The sequence below is a fragment of the Micropterus dolomieu genome, linkage group LG11 (genome assembly GCF_021292245.1).
Source record: "Micropterus dolomieu isolate WLL.071019.BEF.003 ecotype Adirondacks linkage group LG11, ASM2129224v1, whole genome shotgun sequence".
Taxonomy (NCBI): domain Eukaryota; kingdom Metazoa; phylum Chordata; class Actinopteri; order Centrarchiformes; family Centrarchidae; genus Micropterus; species Micropterus dolomieu.
In genome coordinates this window covers 27,085,841-27,106,554 of record NC_060160.1, presented here as the reverse complement: position 1 = coordinate 27,106,554, position 20,714 = coordinate 27,085,841, and the positions used below count along the sequence as shown (strand labels likewise).

The window sequence follows — 20,714 nt, the reverse complement described above, 5'->3', positions numbered from 1 at the left end:
AATTAGTAAAATACAATAAAATAAAAGGGATAAAATAAAGTCAAATAAGATCGGGAAAAGCTCTCCTATAAAAGTATGTTTTAAGAAGGGACTTAAAAAGAGTTCACTGACTCAGCCGACCTGATTTCCTCGGGCAGGCTGTTCCAGAGCCTCGGGGGCCTGACAGCAAACGCTCTGTCCCCTTTAGTTTTCAGTCGAGACTCTGGAACAGACATCAGACCTCTGCCCGAGGATCTCAAGGTACGTGCTGGTGCGTATGGGACTAAAAGGTCAGAAATATAACAAGGCGAGAGACCATGAAGAGCTTTAAAAGTGATCAATAAAATTTTAAAGTCAATTCTAAAACATACTGGGAGCCAGTGTAATGAAGCTAAAATAGGAGTAATGTGGTCATATTTCTTTGTTCTGGTTAAAAGCCTGGCAGCTGAGTTCTGGACAGTCTGGAGTCGATCAGTAGATTTTTGGGTTAAACAGGTGAAAAGGCTGTTGCAATAATCCAGGCGTGATGAGATAAAGGCGTGTAAAATGGTCTTGGTGGCCTTTCAAAGTTAACATAGATCGAATTTTTGCTATATTTCTAAGTTGATAAAAACATGATTGATCAAGCTTTGTGGTGTGCTGCTCGAAATTTAAATTACTATCAAACCAAACACCAAGGTTCTTTGACACAGGCTTAATGTGAAGATTCAATTCTTAGGGAGTTGTTGTTGTCACTCTCCAAGCTGTGCTGAGCTTTATGTTTTCCGTGTGGGAAGTGAGTTCTGAGCCTAGATACCAAACATCAGCACTGTACATATTCTACATCTACATAATAATCCATTTTAGCATTTTATTTTCTATTTTGGCTGTACTGAATTAGATTAGATTAGGTTTTATAATATTTTGCCAACCCCCGCATGTAATGCTGTCACTGTTTTTGTGGTTGACTTTGGCAGTAAATAAATAACCACAATACTGTTTGATTGCATGTGATGTAGAAAAGTAAACTAAACTCAGAGACGCTACGCGGGCTCTGCTTCTGTTATATGGAAACCTTTCACACGCTCTTTGTTACCATATGCTGTGCTGTGAGAAACAAAGACAAAGCACAGGAAACTGAGCAAGCAGGACACACAGCACAGCTGGCAGCAGAGAGAAAACTCTGCCTCAGCAGTGTTCCTAGCAGGAACACACTGTCACACACATCCTTTGGGTGATTTACATACTGTATGTGCAAACCATAGACTTTCTGATGCAAACACACACAGTGGTTTATTTGTTCCATATTTATATTTAATAAAGCTGCTGTGCAAATGCTCCATTTGGCTGATTTAACCATTTCCTCACTGGATCCATCCCAGCAGGTGACTGGGGCTCTCACAGTGATGTCGGACAAAACAATGCACTATTATTGTCTCCTCGACGCGCCTTTTTTCCCACAGTGCTTTCGGTCCATTATGTGTGCTGGAATGTGGGTATTCCTGACCAGGCGGCTTTTCTGAACAAATCCCAGTGATACTAGGCCAGGGCTAATTGTTTTTTTTTTTTACAGCACTCTTTAATAGGAGTGACGGTGCTCGGTTTTAATTGGCATGGGAGCTAGCCTGGTGCTTTGTAACATTTTCAAATGAACACAAATCACTGCACCAACAGAAGAGATTTCATTTAAAGTTAATGAGAGCCAAGTGACTAAAGAAAAAACTTATTTGGGAAAGACATAAAACAACTTGTAACTTTGGCAGCGCTGTCAGTGACACTGACATTCAAGCCAGAAGACATATTATTATTAATCTTATCAAGTGCCAAGTCAAACCCCTTTATAGTTATGGCTTAGTGAAGGACTATTTGAATTAATTATTAGAATTGCTCTTCTTCTGAAGCAATGTCTTCATAGCGTGACTCCCCTGTAAGAGATGGGGACAGACAGCTCTTATAAGGCTTCAGCAGTCTTACATTGGAGTTTACAGTCCAAGAAAAAGATTTGTTAAAATCTTGTGCACAGAGGGTAACTTTACAGCCCCTTAATTTGATTAAATGATACGCAGCTTTTATCTTGTGTACACAAGTAAAGCTAATAATATATTGTGCAGAAAAATGATCTCTTGAGACTATGGGGGCTCCATATGAGTTAAACAAATCTAGTGGCTATAGTCCAAAATCACAAACTTTTTATTATAAAATTCCCTCTTTGCGTTTCTGGACAGTATTTCCTTGCGGAGCTGCAGTGGAGGAGTCCTCCATGTTAGCTGCTTGTTCGTTTGTTGCTGGACAAAACAAACAAAAGACCTACATGCAACTGCCATGGTAAAAACCATTTGTGCTATCTCATTACAGAAAATCAGGAGTTAGGTGTTGTAACTATCTCTTGGTGAACAACAACCACCGCTAGGCTAATCGGCTAGTATACAGTCTATGGTATTTTCTCATCTAACTCTTGGACAGAACGTAACAAGTATTTCCCTAACCGATGGATGGAGAAATCCAATTCCATGACAAATACCATGATGTGGAGCAAAAAATGACACAGCAAGTAACTAACTTTAGCTAAGTTGTAGGTTAGCAGTGAAGCAGACTTGAAGCTAACATGCAGAGAGGACGAACCGGTCCCAGAGCATCGACTGTATAAAAGAAGTGGACGTAGTCATTGTGACCCCACCCGTTGGTTTGTGGACTGCCGTTTTGAAGCCTCGAGTTTGGACGATAGAGCGCCGCCATGTTTAGTTTTTGCAACCAGCGGCACCGGATGTGACCATATATGGAGACAGTGGAGCTAACCGCCGTGTGCGGAGCTAGCTAGCTTGCTTAGCTAGGTGCAACTGTTATTCATGTTATTCATGTTAACTGTCATTTTAACAGCTGACAATTTTGTCTAGTGAACAACAGTCTTAAAACTAAATGTACTCACCAGAGAAAGTGAACAGCCGACTCGTTATATGCTTTTTCAGCGGTGCTAGTTAAATTTACACTAGCCTTATTGACAGGTCGCCATGGTAATGACTTGTTATGGTCTATTTTCAGGAGCATAATTTACTAAGTGAACATCATGTTGTATTGAAGAAGACACGTAACTAGCGATTGAGACCATAAACTCACTATGAAAGTGTTTACTGAGGTAATAAATCAGGTGAGAAGTAGCCTTATTTTACCATTATTTCTAATGGAACCGGACTTCTTTTTGCAACCAGAGGAGTTGCCAACTGCTGGCTGTTCGATAGAATGCAGGTTTAAGGGACTTCCGCATTGGCTTTGTGTCTCAGACCGGAAGCTTCCCGCTTGTCTCAGAGGCAGCAGAACAGCACCAGACAGCGATACTCGCAGCTCTTCTGCTACTGTAGCTAACATCACAACAACAGCATGTCTTGGCCTAGAAAGTAAGCTGAATGTCAGTGGACAAGTCATTTAACGTTACCTGACACACAAATCCTGGCTGGAATAGAGTTGGGTGGCTTGGTCCGGTCTACTTTGTTTCCCATTTACAGAGCCAGGTCTGTGTACAAACACCAAATTGTTTTTCAGCGCACACACAGAATGGACAGCTAACCGTGAGGAGACATTCGCTGAATTTGACATAAAGACGTGCACTGGATTAGAATCACTTACCCCACCCCAACCTATCCTTAAAAATGGGTTTCAAAACCCTGGAGCAATACAAACTTCTGCAAAGTACACTGAAGACACACAAATTGGAAAAAAAAAGAAAAGAAATTCCATACATTAATTTTCTGCCACTAATCAGGTTCAGGTGCGTTTTGTGTAATCACTAATATCCACTTTTGATTTGGTGAAACTGCCCTAAAAGATTCCCCATATGCATAGCCTAAATAAATGGCCTCTGCCACACATCCCTTTGTTTTTCCACCAGCAGACAGTGGATTCTGTATAGAAACGGGCGCATTCTCCCATGGGCTGTTCAAACCTTTTCATAGCTCCACACACACAGACAAAGACCTTCCCATGCTGCCTCATTATCATAACAACACAGGCTCTCCCTCCATCGCACGCTGTAAATCCGTCACACACACACACACACACAAAGAGATGCCTCGCACAGATACAGCGTAGTGAAGGGTCATTCAACTTTTCATTCAAATCAACTAGAAAACCTCCAACAAACACGCACAGCTTCCTGGATGTGAACTAATTACCCACAATGTTCACATAAAATATTAGATTATTAGATTAGATTAGCTATGTAGGGAACGGGATTTTGATTGGCTAAAGACAAAACCTTTTTTATCACAATGAATTCAAACATGTGGAACAGTTTTTATTTGCACTTACAAAGTCATGGCTCAAAGGGAAAAAGCTAAGTTGGCTGTTTCTAACTTGGGTCATTAACCTGCAGTTTTCTTCCTATAAAAACACACAGTACATTTTCTAGTCCTCCCACGTGGCTTTTACCCTCTTTGCCATACAACAGCAGAAGTTATGGGTCTCCAGAGGACCATTGAGAGGCTGTATATGAGATAGTTTGTGGATTGCCCCAATTACAGGATCTTTCAGGAATTAAAACCAGCAATGCTGCACTGGAGGAAAGACAACAGTGGCTTTTATGAGCTGCAGGACTGGGAGAAGAAATGGAACTTCAGACAAATGTACATTTAGCAGAAGATTTTTTTCCTGTATTAAAAATACATTTTTTAGGGGTCTAAATTCTAATGCAGGTTTTTAAGGGTTAATTTTAGCAAGATGAGTCAATTAAGAGCAGTTTCTTATAAACAATGACTGCCATGGAAGTCAAATGGACATGAGTCTGTCAATGGGTAAAGGAGAAGGATAAATAAAACTATTTCTCATGGTTTAGGTTCTAGGTTCTTTAGTTCCAATGTTTTAGTGTTAGGAGAAAGCTTAATACTACAGCATACCATGACACTTTAGACAAGTGGTTCTTAACCAGGGGGTCGAGATCCCAATAACAGGCGGTAAGATAAATCTGAAGGGGTTGTAAGATCAACAGCATAGCAAGGCAGAAAAGCACAAAACTATGCTAACTTTCCTCAAATCAAATTGTCACATCTTTCTTGTCAATTATTGAGTATTAAGTCCAGAGGTGTAAAGTAACCAAGAACTGTACTTCATTACAATTTTACTGGTTACTGGTAATTCACTTGAATATTTTCAAATCATGCTTCTACTCCATCACATTTTTTAACAGATTTAGTTACAAGTTACTTTATAGATTTTGCTCACAAAACAAAATCAGCAAATGAGTTATGACGTATTAAATATGTAAAATGAAGCTACCCAGCAGCAGGGGTGGGCAATATGGCAAGAATATATATATATAGATTTATTTCAGGCAGGATAACGATTCACGATCTTATCACGATTCATTTTCATGTTGGTTTTTAAGACTGTTTTGCAAGTTATTGGTAACTTAAAAAGAGAAAAATAACACAACTTTATTAAATCGTATACAATGTAGCCTAATATTTAATTCAAACAAAGAACTGATTCATTTTGTTCTCGTAGGATTTTAAAGATTTTATTATAGGTCTACATCATTTGATTTGATCTTCTCATGATTCTTAGTAACGTTAGTTGTTTGAGCAAAAAGTAAATGTATCTGTTCTTCAAGATACTCTGTAAATCATCTCGGTACTGTTTTCCCAGCTGTTCTCTGTGTTCGGTTCTGTTCATGCCATATTCACTTAGAGTAAGGTGACCAGATTTCTGAAATGAAAACCAGGACATTTTTGGTTTGGTGGTCAGTATGTCATTAAAAAACATAATGTTATTGTATATGAAATAAAAAATGGGGAAATTTTGGTTTTAGAATCTCAAAGATAACTTAACTTTACAAATAATAATCTCTCAAATATAACTCTTCTGAATGAAATCAAGTCATTTTGAGGCAGAATCTACCATTCAGTCAATGAGTCACTTTCTGGCAAGTGGAATACTGCATTACGTGGGTTGTACTGGCCATTTAAAGGTATTTCAACAGGTAAAAAGGTCTGGATTGGTTGGTACACAGCCAGTTAAATAATGTAGAGTCATAAGGATAAATACAAAAGAGAGCTTAAGCAGTAAGTCACGTTAATCATAGGCTTCATTTCGTTTCCAAATATAAACAAGGATATTACACATACCAAACATTTACCTGACACTTTTATCCAAAGCGACTTACAGTTGCTACATGTCAGAGGTCACACACCTCTGGAGCAACGAGGGGTTAAATGTCTTGCTCAGGGATACAATTGTGGATTGGTCACAGTGGGGGATTGAACCTGGGTCCCTCACACCAAAAGTATGTGTCTTATCCATTGCGCCATCACCACCCCTAACACATAACTTTATTCCATCGGCACCAACAGGTGATCATCATTGGCTATGATCACATAGGCTAAATGTCATGCCTGGTTACGCTATAAACTGCAAACACTTATTTGGCCACAACAGTGATTATTCTGTTAAAAGACATACCTTTGTATAAAATTATGTTTATTTGCATGTTATGTCTGTTTGATCCAGATGAAAACAGCTGTAGACATAAAAAGACTGGGCAATACAGCTTTAACATGGCGCTCACGCTCCCGCGGACGGCAATCTATTTTCTGCGGACGATCACTTTTCAGCACGACACCTGTATGCTCTGCTGTCCAGTCTTTCTGGCAACGTAAAATCGGATTTCAGGTCTGTGAACACCTTATACAGTCTATGATTAACACACGTTTAAAAACAGGGACAGCAGAGGAGCCAGGGGACATGGGGACCTTTAATGTTAATTTTATGACGCCCAACAGTTCCAGTGTTGCCTTTGTTGACAGAGGAGGACGCAGGCAGCTGACTAGCCATGTTGACAGAGCAGCTGTCAACTGCGTGTATGAGCACATAACTAAAACTGATAGATTGTGCACTGTAGCATGATACTAACAATCCCTCTGAAAAGGCAGATCGTGGAGACATTTTAATCATCCACGATCTAACATCGTAATATCACACACCCCTACCCAGCAGTACATAAAGACATTAAAATGAGCTCCATCTCTACCAGCTGCAGTGATTAACACATTAATGCATCAATAATTAGAATCCAATTTTATAATATATTATTGTAAAATGGGCCATTCTGCATAATAAGTGTACTTGGATGCTAATACTTTTGTACTTTTACTTAAGTACAATTTTGAATGCTGGACTTTTACTTGTAACAGAGTATTTGTACACTGCAGTATTACCTCCCTGAAACATCTGAGTACTCCTTCAACCGCAGGATCCTTTTCCTCCTTCAGGCCTCTAAAAACTGATATACAGATAAAGCAAGTTTGCTGATAATGTATTGATGGTTCAGACTCGCAGCACTTTGTTAGTGCTTAATGCAGAAAAAGCTGACTTCAGAACTTTAAACACAAGACGCAACATTTAGTTTACTAACATATAACAGGAATCTTTCCCTAGCTGAACACTAGCCTAAACCTAACCGCACAGGACTCAGGATGCGAACCCTGGTCTCTGCTGTCAAAGCCCTGATACATTTGGGATTCTGTCCAAGCAGCTATTACATTTCCCATCATAATAAAAGTGGGAAAACAAAATAGTATCATATAAAAGTAATGTCTAGGAGACAGGGTAGCCATTGCTTTCTGTTAAGAAAAAGCACAAAAAGTTTAGTTGATAAGTCCGGTGGAATGAATGGAGTTGCTGAGGTTTACACTGCCCCAAATAATGCATCTGCTTCCAGGTTGTTCCAGATTCTTAAGTGGCGTGTTGACTTGTGTCTCTCTTTCATGTAACTAACCCCCAAAAATGCATGACTAAATAAACAATGACACGGTAGATTACTACAATAGGTTGGGGGTTCATCTGACCTGGTTGCTCGTGGAAAACTATTTCACTGCTGCGCTCTCTATCTTCAGGTCCTGCAAGTTTCTAACAAGGCACTGTGCGCATAGACACACCTGATCTGCCTGAAATCTGCAGCATCAAAGTACAACCCAACACCAGGAAGCCACAGCTGCTCACATCTTTCATCAGGGGCATTGATGAGGTCAATGGGAAATTTGAGATATCTGAGCTGTTTATGCCACCAATAGATCACTATTGGCTATGTGTGACCAAACCAAACCACCTGAATCCCACATGAGGAGAGCTTAACTTTTATCAAGGACTACTAAATTTGAATTTGAATAACAAATATGTAAACTTTAACATGCTAACAGCAGGTCTATCTTGAGAGACATGCTGAGTAAACTTCCAAAAGTTTTCCAGAGAAATCTGGATATGACAGGAAGTTGCACTTTAACGGAAGAAAATACAGGCTTTCTTTCTAGCGCAATCATTCTATGACTCATTCTATGTGTTAGACTAGAAATAAAAGCCTAATTATTAGCTCAGTCTGCACAGTAATATTTACTTTGCACACTGCTCACAGTGCACCGACAAATCAGACTTGAAATGAAACAATAAGCTACACTTTTTACACATTTTAAAATGTATGATCAGTATAGGTTTGACTCCCAAACCATGTATGACATATGACATAGATTTTAGAGAGACAATGGTCCTTTTTAAGAACTGCAGATTTCCTCCATTCCCAAACTGCTACTTCAGTCAGGCTTTGCAGATTCTGGTGACCTCAGCCTCAATACACACCATTTCCAGACAGACAGCTCCGATGAGTGAGATGTGTTACCGTTTAAACGTGTAATGGAAAGGAGAACTGCGTGGGACCAACAACACACTGAAGTGGCATCTTGTGGTTTTATGTAAGAGTTACAAAGAACATGTCTCCTCAGGATTTCAACTGATTATATCACCCCTGAAACATTTTTCCAGGATGGATTCTTTCTCAGGCTTCTCAAACTGATCCAGATCAGCTGAAGCCATCAGATGTACACACCTACTACAGGATCTAGTGGACACTGCATAATGTCCATTGTGGGTTCCTTTTCCTGTTCCTGTTAACTGAGCCGGTTCCTCTCAAGGTGGAACTGTCAGAAGACTAAAGACAACAGTTAATCACAGTAACGCACGACTTGAAACAGTGACCTGCGCCCACATGCAGGGCTGCAGATTGAAGATTTCCACAACGGAGAGTTGAATGATGTTGAATGATAAGTGCCTCAATGTTTCAGTTCCCCTGAAATCCTAAGAAAAGGCATCAAACATAACAGAGACCAAATAGAAGGGAATGTCAGAGAAACAGTTCTGTATCCCAGTGTTAAAACTGTATTTTACTTCCTAAAGGTGGATCACAGTGCCTCACTTTAGATTTAAACACTGCAGGTTAGGCTTCAAACTGTAGCAGCACTCCAATTAAATAGTTTGACGTTTTGGGAAATATGTTTATTCACTTTTCTGTATGCTAAGCTAAGCTAACCATCTCTTGGCTTCATATTCATACAGTATATTTCGTACAGACATGAGAGTGGTGTCATCTAACTCTGCAAAACAGCGAATAAACGGATTTTCCAAAATGTTGAACTGTACCCTAATTATTTATAATGTAAGTCATGATTTTCCCCGTATGCTTTACTATGGCTTTTTAAAGGTTAAGGAAAAAACTTTCCACACTGTATTCTGTATCTGCTTGTTCAAACCCCTTATTATATGATGCTGACGCCAACGCTTACTCTATGACACTATGTTACTCTATGTTATTTAGTGCAGCGCCTTTACATCCATTAGAAGTATTCTAAATGGCTTGTGCAACATTTTATACACATTTCCTCAAAATCCAGCCTGACATATTAGGTACCTTTTGTGACATTTGGTTGCACACTATTTTCTTTAATTTGGGTTTGGGTTCTTTAATTTCTGTTTAGCATTTATTAGCAGTCTACACATTAAAAATAGTTCACAGTGGTTAAGAGTCAAAATACATGTTAAGGTCAGTGGTGCAATGTAACTGAATACTGAGCTAAAAGAGCTGAACGGGTGCAGGACAGATGCAGAGCTGGCCTTCTTTCTATTGATCCAGTCAGTAACATTTTATTAGCTGCTTGCTGTGTCTTGTGTTGCTGCGTTTGCTTGATGTTTGGCTGTGTTAGCAAACTTGTCGACTTTCACAGACAGAGGTTTAGCCGCTAGCTAAAAGTTGATGTTAGCTAACTAGAAAACACACTCAGACATCAGTAACGTTACTCTGCTCTTGCGTCGGTTGCTGTCTAGCTTTGTTAGCTAGCCCAAGTTTAAAGCAACATTATGCTGCTGCTGGTGGAGAGAGGCGACGCTGTCGAGCCAGAGCCGGGCGAGCAGGCAACATAACCGGGCTCAGCCGCCTCTATGGACATACCGTTAGCTAATGAGAAAGGCGAAGAGACCAAAGAGGACGCTGACGAAGAAGAAACAGAGAGTGACCAAGCAAGAGGGTGGCGGGCGACGTGTTGTCGCATTCGCATGATGTCTGACTGTGTTAGCAATGTTGGCCTAATGTAATCATAACAAAAAGCACTTGTACAGCTGGCCTTAGTTACAACAGCGATTAATTACACTGAAACTGCAGGGGCGCCAAATCAAACAAAAAAACACATCTTACATAATATTTCTTTAAATTACCCATCAGGATATAAAGTTATTCAACTGAGCTCAACATACAAATTAATGCAGCAGTAATATTTATCCAGAAACATCAGATGACAGTGAACATTTTACTCCACTATGACTACTTTAAGTACATGTTGCTGACATACTTTTACGAGTAAGTTTTGAATGCATGACTTTTACCTGTAGCGGAGTATTTTCACTGTGTGGTATTAATACTTTTACTGAAGTAAATGATCATACTTCTTCCACCACCTTTGGTTAAGATGCAGTTATGCAACTGCAAGGTCTATGCAGGCGTGGGAAGCAGAATTGAAATTGAATCTCCCCATTGAAACAAGACCTGAATGTGACCCTGATGACAGTGTGAGAGAAAGAACTGGTGCTGGGGGACTATCTGGGTGCTCTGGCTCTTATCACAGGGGTCAGCAAAACACACTCGGAGTCTTATCTCCATGGTGGCTGTGCTCAACACTGCACATTGGGCGTATTCCAAGAATCACACTCAGAGAACAGAACATTTAGTGTAGTTACCAGTTAGTACAGAGTGCAGGACAGGAGATCGGTGCAGCACACACACACACACACACATCAAAGAGAGCCACAGCTGTTGGAGCAATCTCTGCACTGCTCAGGTCGGACAGTGTGACAGATTTGAAAGGCTTTGAGTTTTACAGCTTTGTTCCAGAATGCGTACTTTCTCATTAGGATCGATCACTTTAGGGTTAGAGTGATTTATAGCACAAAGTGGTCAAAGTGACCACAGGCGGGATGCACTCAATTTAAAAAGACAGAGTCTGTGTGTACGTAAGCCGATAACAGCTGCTTAAAGCAGTGAAGGGTGTACGCTTCTTTCTGAAACTTGCTTTGGGCTATTAGATTGGGTCTAGAGCTGATAGCCAACCTTAAACTTTATGAGTACAGGCCACAGCAGGGGTGCAGGAGGGCGCTAGAGATCTTTTTGAACTAACTTGTATCGGAATTCTGAAAATAAAAAATTCTGGAGAAAATGAGAGAAATGTCATCTGAATAACCCAGACCCCAAAGTGACACCTTCATAACACTTGTTTTATCCAACCAACAGTCCAAAGCTTGAAATGATTAACAGACAGTTATTGAAATCGTTAAAAGCAGCAAATATTCACACATGAGAAGCTGGAATCATGAAATGTTTTTAAATGAAAAATAGCTTAAACCATCATCAAGACAGTTGATAGAATAGATTGCCAATTAATTGTCAGTCGATTAATTGATAGTTGTGTTGCAAGCATTTTTTTATTTGTGCAGTAACTAGTAACTAAAGATGTCAAATAAGGTAAAATTTAGGTAAAATGTACGATATCTTCCTCTGAAATGTAGCAGAGTAGAAGTAGAAAGTGGCATGAGAAGAAATTACTCAAGTAAAGTCCCTCAATGTTAACTTAAATAAATAAATAAATATGCCAGTTATATCCCACCACTGGTCCACAGCATTAAGTATCCAAAAGTATCAGAAGTTGGGAATTATACGCCTTGTTAGATTCTTTGGTTTATTTACTTTTAATTAATCTAGATCAGGTTCAAACTTTTATGTTTCCCACATTAAGTTATGTAAGTGGGTTGAGCTAAATGCTAATGTCAGACTTACTCTGATTTAGCTAACAGGCTAACAACAACAATGCCATCATGCTGATGTTCATTAAGTATACTGTTAACTATGTTAACTCCAGCATTGCTATCTTCATGTTCACGTGTGAGTTTGCTTCTATCTAGATGGATCACCGTTACCGTTAACTGCAACACAACTCAAGAGTAAAACACATTTGGCAATCTGTGGTTTAAATAACCAACTGATTAACTAATGATTAGTGATTTACACATGGAGTACTCAGCTGCTCGCTGTATTAGAAATAACCACATATCAACTGTCACAACAAACCTGGATGGAATGATAGCTATGTGAAACAGAAACTGCCAGCAATTCAAATTGTGCCCCTCCTGACCCGAATTCCACATCAAGATAGAGGTGGAGAACATGCAAAGACCTGAAGACAGCCCAGAGGCCAGTCCACAGGGAAGCTCAGAGGAGTCACCAAACAGCTTTAGTGCATTTAATTTTACATTTGTCAGGCCTATATATATTCTCATTTAATACAGACTTGAAAAGATGAACCCATTCTTTAAGAAACACCCACCGGGAATAATGAATATCCATTCCAAATGTCATTGCTTTTCCAGAAACCATAGTATAGACAGACAGACAGAATGACCAAAATCACAAGCAGTACAGAAAGTATGGAGACTAGTGGTTTACTGCTCACTCTCCTCACACAAAACGCTACAAAATTCAGTCTATGGCTCATTTTCAGCCTGGTATTTGTCCTTCTGTGTTCTTTTTCTCTTCCCTTCTCTCTCTCTCTATCTCTCTCTCTGTCTCTCTCTCTGTCTCTCTTTCTCTCTCACACACACAGACACTGTCACATGTTGTGTTTAGTGATACTGCAGACGTAGTCAACAGCCCGTGTGGAAATACTGCATCTGTTTGGCTGAGTGCGTCATTTATTTGTGTATTTTGATGAGCCATTGAGAATTCAACCAACTTGATTCAAGCTTTTTTTTACTCATTACATCAGCAAACTCTGTTGTTAATATGCAGATGTGTTTTCTTTTACAAAAGGAAAGCAATAATTGACATAATCAGCACCTTACATGGATGGTTAAGGGCACATTTTTGTAACTTTCATCTTGTAATGACATAATTATGTGTGCAGCCTTCTAATCCATGCTGAATAGTATTCAGAATATGTTCCCCTCATTATTGTCTATTATTAGAGGCTATTATTAGCTTTAGCCATTTTAATTATTTCAGTAAAAGTAAAAAGGCAACAATGAATGTGACGTCTGGTCTACTGAGTGTGTTTATTTCTCCAGCTGGACCTGCAGGTGACCTGTGTTAAGGACTTGGCCTTCCAGCCTTCCTGCCTGGACAGGCACTGACTGCAGTCCTGAGGATTAGGCTCCAATGTTCTGAGCTTATCATGAATTCAATTTGTCAAATTGAAAAGAAGATTGGATTATAGCATCAAAGAACCAGTGTTCCCTCTCAGATCAGATTTTGGTGGCTGATGTATAAATATTACTGTATCATACAACTACTCACAACTTGAGCTGTGTGTCATTTGGAATTTTTCAATACAGATGCCACTGCGAGCGCTGGATTTTAGCACAGATGCCAAAACAATACATTTTTGAGAAATATAAACATCGTCTTTCAACAATCAACCTGACCAAATACATCAGTGTGGAACACATAGAAGCTATTAAAGAACTTTACCTCAATTAAAAAGTTTAGGATTTAAATGAAGAAATATATATTTGAGGAATAAGTGAACACAAATTGGGCCATTAGTTTAAGATAATTGTTGGAAATTAGATGAGGCCCAGGGACTCAGTTTTAAAGACTTTGGCCAAAACTGAAGAAAAAAACTAAGCTGGATTCAGGGGGGCTATTAGTTTAGCTTAGCATAAAGAGTGGAAGCAGTGGACACAGCTAGCCTGGCTGTCCACATTAAAGAAAATATACCAACAATGTAAAGCTTGTTAACATGTTGTGTCTTGATTGTTTAATTTGTACATAAACGGGATGCGAACGAGTCGGCTCTATAAGCCAACAACAGTAGCTGGCTCCCGTCTGAGAGCCAATTTCTTACTTTTTGCAACAAATAAGAATGTAATTTAGGCAGTGACAGACAGAAGTGGTATTAAATGAAGAGCCGTTTGAGAGCTGAAAGAGTTGGCTCTCGGAAAGGAATGGAGCTATGAGATCCAGCTCCCTTCAAAGAGCTGTAATTCCATCACTAGTTTGGTACCACTGGGCCTCCCATAACCCACACATGCTGCATTTGCCAAAGACACTCTGCCCTCAACCAGCTAAAGATCAGTTTTGGTATTTCCAGCATGAATCCCTACACCAAACCCTTTCACGCTCATGAGTTTAACATTTCAAACAAATGAGCTCCCTTTTAATATAATGAAATTCCAGCTGATCAGTCTGATTCAGACGGTTCAGTCCAACAGAAAGCTGGCCTTCACACTACAAGCTACCTGGACTGAAAACATGTTGTTGCCACTAAAGAATACACTGTAAATGCATGAAAGACACACATCCACCTGTGCAGACATGTTGCTGACAGACTGCACAGGCATTTCCAGTCAGGCACTGAAAATGCACAGCACAGCAGTGGCAACAAGTGTGAGGCAGGGGAGGCATGGGACTCAAACAAACAACCATCCTTAAAACACTGAAATTCAGGGACATTGGCAAAAGCAGTAAATGAAACCTAGTCCATGGAAGATAAAAAATCAACAGCGAGATTCCCAAATCTGAACGCTGAACAACCTGGGAGGCTTTTGTATAGGGATGAACCGATCTGATACTGATATCGGATACGATACTGACTCAAACAGCTGCATTGGGTACACTGTTTCCCACAGACTGACAGCACTACCAGCATTCACAAGAGTACTTCTCCAAACCAGAAAAACAAGTATGTTTACCAGTAGGCTGTGGGCCTCACCAATCTGTGAAATGCACGCTTGATCGCCATCTAAGCTTTTTGTCTCTGCAGAAAACATACACTGAGACCTGCTGCAATGTGTCAAAGACAGGAGTTAGCATGCCGCTGACTGGCACCTCAGCTGCCACCCACCTCCAGCTGTGCTTTCAACTGAATGACTTGCTGACGCGACTTTCAGTTACCGTCCTGCTGGCTCCACTGAGGTGCTAAATCCTCATTAGATCTGACTTCATCCAAAATGAGTTGAGGTAATTAGGACGGGGCCATCTGTGCCAGGCCGGCCCGGGCCAGACAGTGTCACAAAGCAAGGTGACTAGAAGGCACCACCTCAGATTTTAGATATCATGGAAGATAAAACTATGAATTAAGGTCCGGACTGAGGTTTGAAGTAGAAATAATTATACATTATTGATTCTCCTCCTCCTGGTGTTGGCTACGAGGTTAGAAGGTCATGTGTTAAGTCAAGCACTGCTGCCTTTTCCAGAATGTACTGGGCATGGAGGCAGTGATACACACAGGGTAACAGAGCTCCTACGCTGTTCTTATGTTTTATGTAAATGTGGTATATTATAAGGCACAGGCCCTTTCTGTTCCCACACACAAGGCCATGTTTCATTAACTTGGTAACAGGCATTTGGTCTAGAGTCATCACACCAGCAATAAAATCCGTTATCACACTGATGTGGAAAGTAGATTCTCAACTAATATTTCCCTACAGTTAAGGTTAACATTGCATTTGTACATTTGAGGATACACTGGTACATCGCTCTGCTATGGGCAGCGCACACACACACACACACACACACAATACTGTCTTGTGAAAACCATGTATCTCTAAATTGTCTACTCTAGAAACTAATCATTACACATAACATAACATAAGACATTAAAAAAACCTTTTGGCTCTCTGAAAATGCATTTTTCAGAGAGTCAAAGGTTTTTTTATGTCTTATGTTATGCGTGTAATAAGAAGTAAGATAATGTTCTCATCCCACAAAGTATGATATAATGCTTCAGTGTATCTGGAAAATTCAAATTGTCAAAACCTGCCGCCTACATTAGCCAAAATGCAACAGACAGCTGGGTGGGAGATAGTGGTGTGTTATGCAAGTTGTAGCTTATACACTCAACCTGATCCATGATGCTGAAGCAGTCTGCTTGTTCTGTATGCAGGCTGTAACATTTGGAACAACTTTATGTTCTTGACTGTACAAATAGGAGCTGGATAAAACCTTGACTCATCTCGTGGTCTTCAGTGGATGGAGGACATATAGCACATAGGCTATGAGCATCTGCTGAAGACCCCGAGCTGCGGTTGAAAGCTCTAGGTAAAATCAATGAGCTGACCTTGATGTAAGATTATTTTGTCATGTTTTCTTGCTTTTGAAGATCTCTAATGCACAATTGGTGCTTGGGTTGGCAGAATGAGACGTTTGACTTAGAGCCTATGCTTTGTAGTGTACATTTAGGATGTAAGCTCCTGACAAGGCTGGTGCAGCTGTGATTATTCGTAGAAATCACCATGGGTGCACTCAATAAATGATGGATGACCACTGGACTGCAGTTTGGCAACTGATTCAACAGCATTAACCTGTCAACGTGGCAACTCCTTGACATAACAATCCCAACTCAAAGTCCACTTACTACTTTTCTACATGGCCTTCATCATCTTCATCACTTCTCCTCTTTGATGCTTCATTTTTAAGCATAAAAGATGCCTCAGCCTTTAAAGCTATGGCTGGAAGAATGAAAGCTACAGCAAGCACATTTCAACAGATCCATGTCCATGACAACTACAAACAAACCCCATCTGTTGATGAAGACTTTGTGATTGAAAGTCAGGAAAAAGCTAGCAAGACAGAACTGTCAACTGTTTAAGTTTATATCCGGGATCAAGAATTTGTTGTCTATAGATTCATTGGAACTTGAAGATCCTTTAGCCTATTTCTATTTCTTTCTGCAGAGTAGGGCCTAGGGTGAATTCAGGTTGACTGGGACACTTAAGCTTATGGGTAGCCTACTATACAGAGTTAATTTTGTAAGCCAATCACAACAATTATTATTGTGTTGTTGTTGAATGTCTATTGGATATGAAACAGAGGTTGTGACTGGTGTGACATCAAAGAAGTGGTCCTGTAGTTATTTTGGACCTCATGGTAAACCACCCGGCAAGTGTAAATCTATATAAAATTATAAGGATGATAATTCAAATAATTACAATAAGGATGTAACTGGATCAAATATTTATGATAATTAGATTTACAGCCCTGTCCCACTCAACCTGACAGTGTTAGATAAAGCGGAACAGGGCATTTCAGGTTGAGTAAGCACAGTGCTGCAGTTTCATGAAAAAAAGATAATGTAATATAATAATGTATTATAATAATGTATCTGAGTATCAAATTTATGGTTGGTAATTTCTTAAATACACTAGGCTACACAAAAGATGGCACCCACACAAAGAAAAGATTAACAGAAAGAGACAGGAATTAGTGAAAGGGGGACAGGGCATACGGAGAAGATAAGGACAACAATGTAGGAAGGGAAGAAAACTCAACAAGTGGAGGGAAGAGAAAATTGCAGTGGACGTTGAGGAATATAAAGGACAGGAAGCTAAGGTATAAGGTTTTTAGCCAAGGCATGGAACACCCTGAAACTGACATGTGAGTGAAAGGGCTGGTGAGAGGCCATGCATCAGGTAAAAGCCCCAAATAGTTTCTGAAATGCATTTATTAACTTACTTACATAGCCTAGTATTAATAAACTGAAGATTTATTGCCTTTAGACTACTCACAAACATGATTTCTTTTATGCATATTTGAATATTTTTAACTAAATTATATCTCTTTGAGTTACTGTACACTAACACATTATATATGCTGTTAAATGTTAATATAATATTGAAATGTCTAATAATATGTTATTAAATGTTGTAAAAAGTATTTCTCATGTGTTTAATGTTTAATTTTAACTATAAATAATATAGTGTCCCACTTCATCTAACAAAGTGTCCCACTCAACCTGATTGCTTCCAGTTTGCCGAAAAGGGTGACAGATGATGTTGAAAGATAAACAATTTGATAATAAATAAATTGGCTTAATTTCACCATAGATGTCTTCACAACAACCTATTTAAACAAAATACATGTAATACATTCTAACTGATTTAGGTAATTAAGGCACTTTACCTGACTTCATCCTATGTGTTGCAGCTTGTATGTCAAAAGCTCCAACATCTCAAGTATCAAGAGCAGCCTAGTCTACTTTATGCAGCCTATTAATTCAGCCCGAGCATCACTTACCGCTGAGCCCGGCTCCTCTGTGGAAGGGGGACAGGTCGTCCATAGACCTCCCCTGAGATGCTGTCTTTCCCTCGGGTGCTTTATGTATGTGGTTGTGGTGGTCGGGACTGCCGATGCTTCCGGTGCTGGATGTGCTACTACCATCCCCGACGTCCCGAACCGGCACCGAGCCGTTCAGGTTGCTCAGACTGGACTGGCTGTCGATGGAGCTCCGGGATCCGGCTCCGCTCCTCTCTTCGTCCAGCATGAGGACGATTTCCTTCAGCTCCGTGTTCTCCGTCCTCAGCGCGTCCTGGCTGGCCTCCAGCTCCTTCAGCTTCTGCTGGTACAGCTCGACATCTTTCCAGAGGACGCTGGCCGTGTAGCGGCCGAACCGCTGCCACTCCCGGGACACGGTCTTCCCCTTCTGCCGGTCATCGTCCAGGAAGCAGCACAGCTCCCGGAGCTCCAGGTTATCGTCCTGCAGTTTCTGATTGACCTCTTTCAGACTCCGGATCTCGTGAAGGTGGATCTGCAGTCTCCGGTTCACGTCTTTCATCATGTTCCCGTGCTCCAGCATCAGGTCCATGTTGCGGCTCTCCAGCCTCCTCAGCCTCCGGATCAGCTCCTCCTTCCCCAGTGTCAGCAGCTCCTCGTCGGACAGCTGGCTCATATCCGCCCCGTCCATAGCCCCACTGTTTCTAATGTTGTCCTAATAAACGGCGAGTCTTGTAACCGGTCTAGGACGGCAAAGTTATTATGAAATCAGACCCATGACATAGCCTAGTCCGCACCGGGCCACAGAGACAGACCCGCAGGCTCAGACCAGGCTGCGCTGCCTGTAATCCGTCCGAGGAGCAAATTCCAGCAGAGGACTGTTCGTTGGTCTCACTTTCTTAAACATTAACGATGCAAGTTAATTTTGGAGACGCGAGGAGACCCTGTCCGAAGCCTGAGACCAGAGCCGGTTGGTCCTCGAAGTGGAGGAGCATGGGAGGAGACAGAGAGAGAGAGAGAGAGAGAGAGAGAGAGAGAGAGCGAGCTCACCCCACTTTACAGAATGTAACACAGTGTCCTCTGCAGGCAGCCCCACAGACCTGAATCCAGGATCCTGCGTTTCTAACATAAGGGCCACCAGACAGCGTGGAGAGGTGTCTAAGTTAGGTGTAGCCCAACTTAGACTGTTCATGAGCCAAACTCACTGTTATATGCCCAGCGAGGAGAGGAGAGTGCAGCTGTTCTGGTTTCAGTGGGTAGAATCTTATTTTCAGACCTCCCGAACTTTAATGCCACACCGGCCAATGTTGGTTGGTTCTCTTCCACTAGCGCCAACTAACCCGCTGACTGTGTCATGTCCAGCTGGGAATTCAAATAGCTATAGCCTAAATATGTTACACACTAACATTTCAGAGACACTATATTAAGAAAACTGCCAGTGGGCTTTCAGACTTCATGCCACAGCACCCAGTACATCCCACCTTCACAACCTTTTCATATAAAGTCTATGTCCACAACGCAACACCACCCAACGTTTCCCATCTCTGCTCATAGAGACTCTTAAACTGAAAAGGGCACATGCACAATACCTCAGAAACTTTGCATGTACAGATACACCATGAATAGGTCACCATATTATATTTTTCATTGTAGCCTATATAGTGTGTAGGTATATTTTATATTTGATTCGGATTTGATCATAGATTGTACTTTTATTGTATTTCTTTTACTCTTTGCACTACATTCCCCTGAGATGCTTTGGCAACTTGAATTTCTCCCATGGGGGATCAACAGAGGAGCTTCTTCTCTTATCTTGGGTATCCATTTGCCAAGCATCTGACTATTCCATTTGTCATTCTTTTGTGGAAAAATATCAGATGCTGCACACATTTACGGGACACATGCTCTTACTCCAAACCAGAAAACCCTCTAGGCTTAATAGAACCAACTCACTCATGAAAATGATATCAGATAAACCAGGAGTGCTGCATGCACAGTGGCACAATATCACAGAAGTGAGAAGAACCCTTGTGTTATTCCAGCTTGTGTGCCTCAGTTGTTTTTTCAAAATGTTCCTTTAAAGTGGTTACATACAGACCCCTTTCAGGATTTAGACAGTGGTCCTGTCCAAATTAAGCCCATTTAATATCTCTGTTTGAACAATCTGGTAATTCTCCCATTCAAAATATATCTTTTAAATCTTTTAAAAGCAAAACCCATACTTTTGACAGCGTGGACATGAAATATCAAACAAGCAACATTATGCAACATGTAACACAGTTTGGACAAAACAGAATTTAAAGTATGAATAGAAAGAAAACCCTTTCTTAGACGCATTTAGAACACTGGGTCTGCACACACGTCCTTCTTTTATTGGTTTCAAATAGGCTCACTCAACACGTTTACTAAAATAAGT

General features: G+C 40.5%; 1 protein-coding gene across 2 annotated transcripts in view; it reads right to left on the bottom strand.

Moving 5' to 3' along the window:
* ccdc85ca (coiled-coil domain containing 85C, a) overlaps nucleotides 1-19,290 on the bottom strand; it is a 480,744-nt gene extending 461,454 nt beyond the window's left edge. For both annotated transcript variants that reach the window (XM_046062891.1, XM_046062892.1), the window contains exon 1: nucleotides 18,323-19,290. In XM_046062891.1, coding sequence (XP_045918847.1) covers nucleotides 18,323-18,989 — 667 coding nt within the window. In that variant the 5' untranslated portion in view covers nucleotides 18,990-19,290. The remainder of the gene's footprint in view (nucleotides 1-18,322) is intronic.
* Between the last annotated feature and the right edge of the window lie 1,424 nt (nucleotides 19,291-20,714).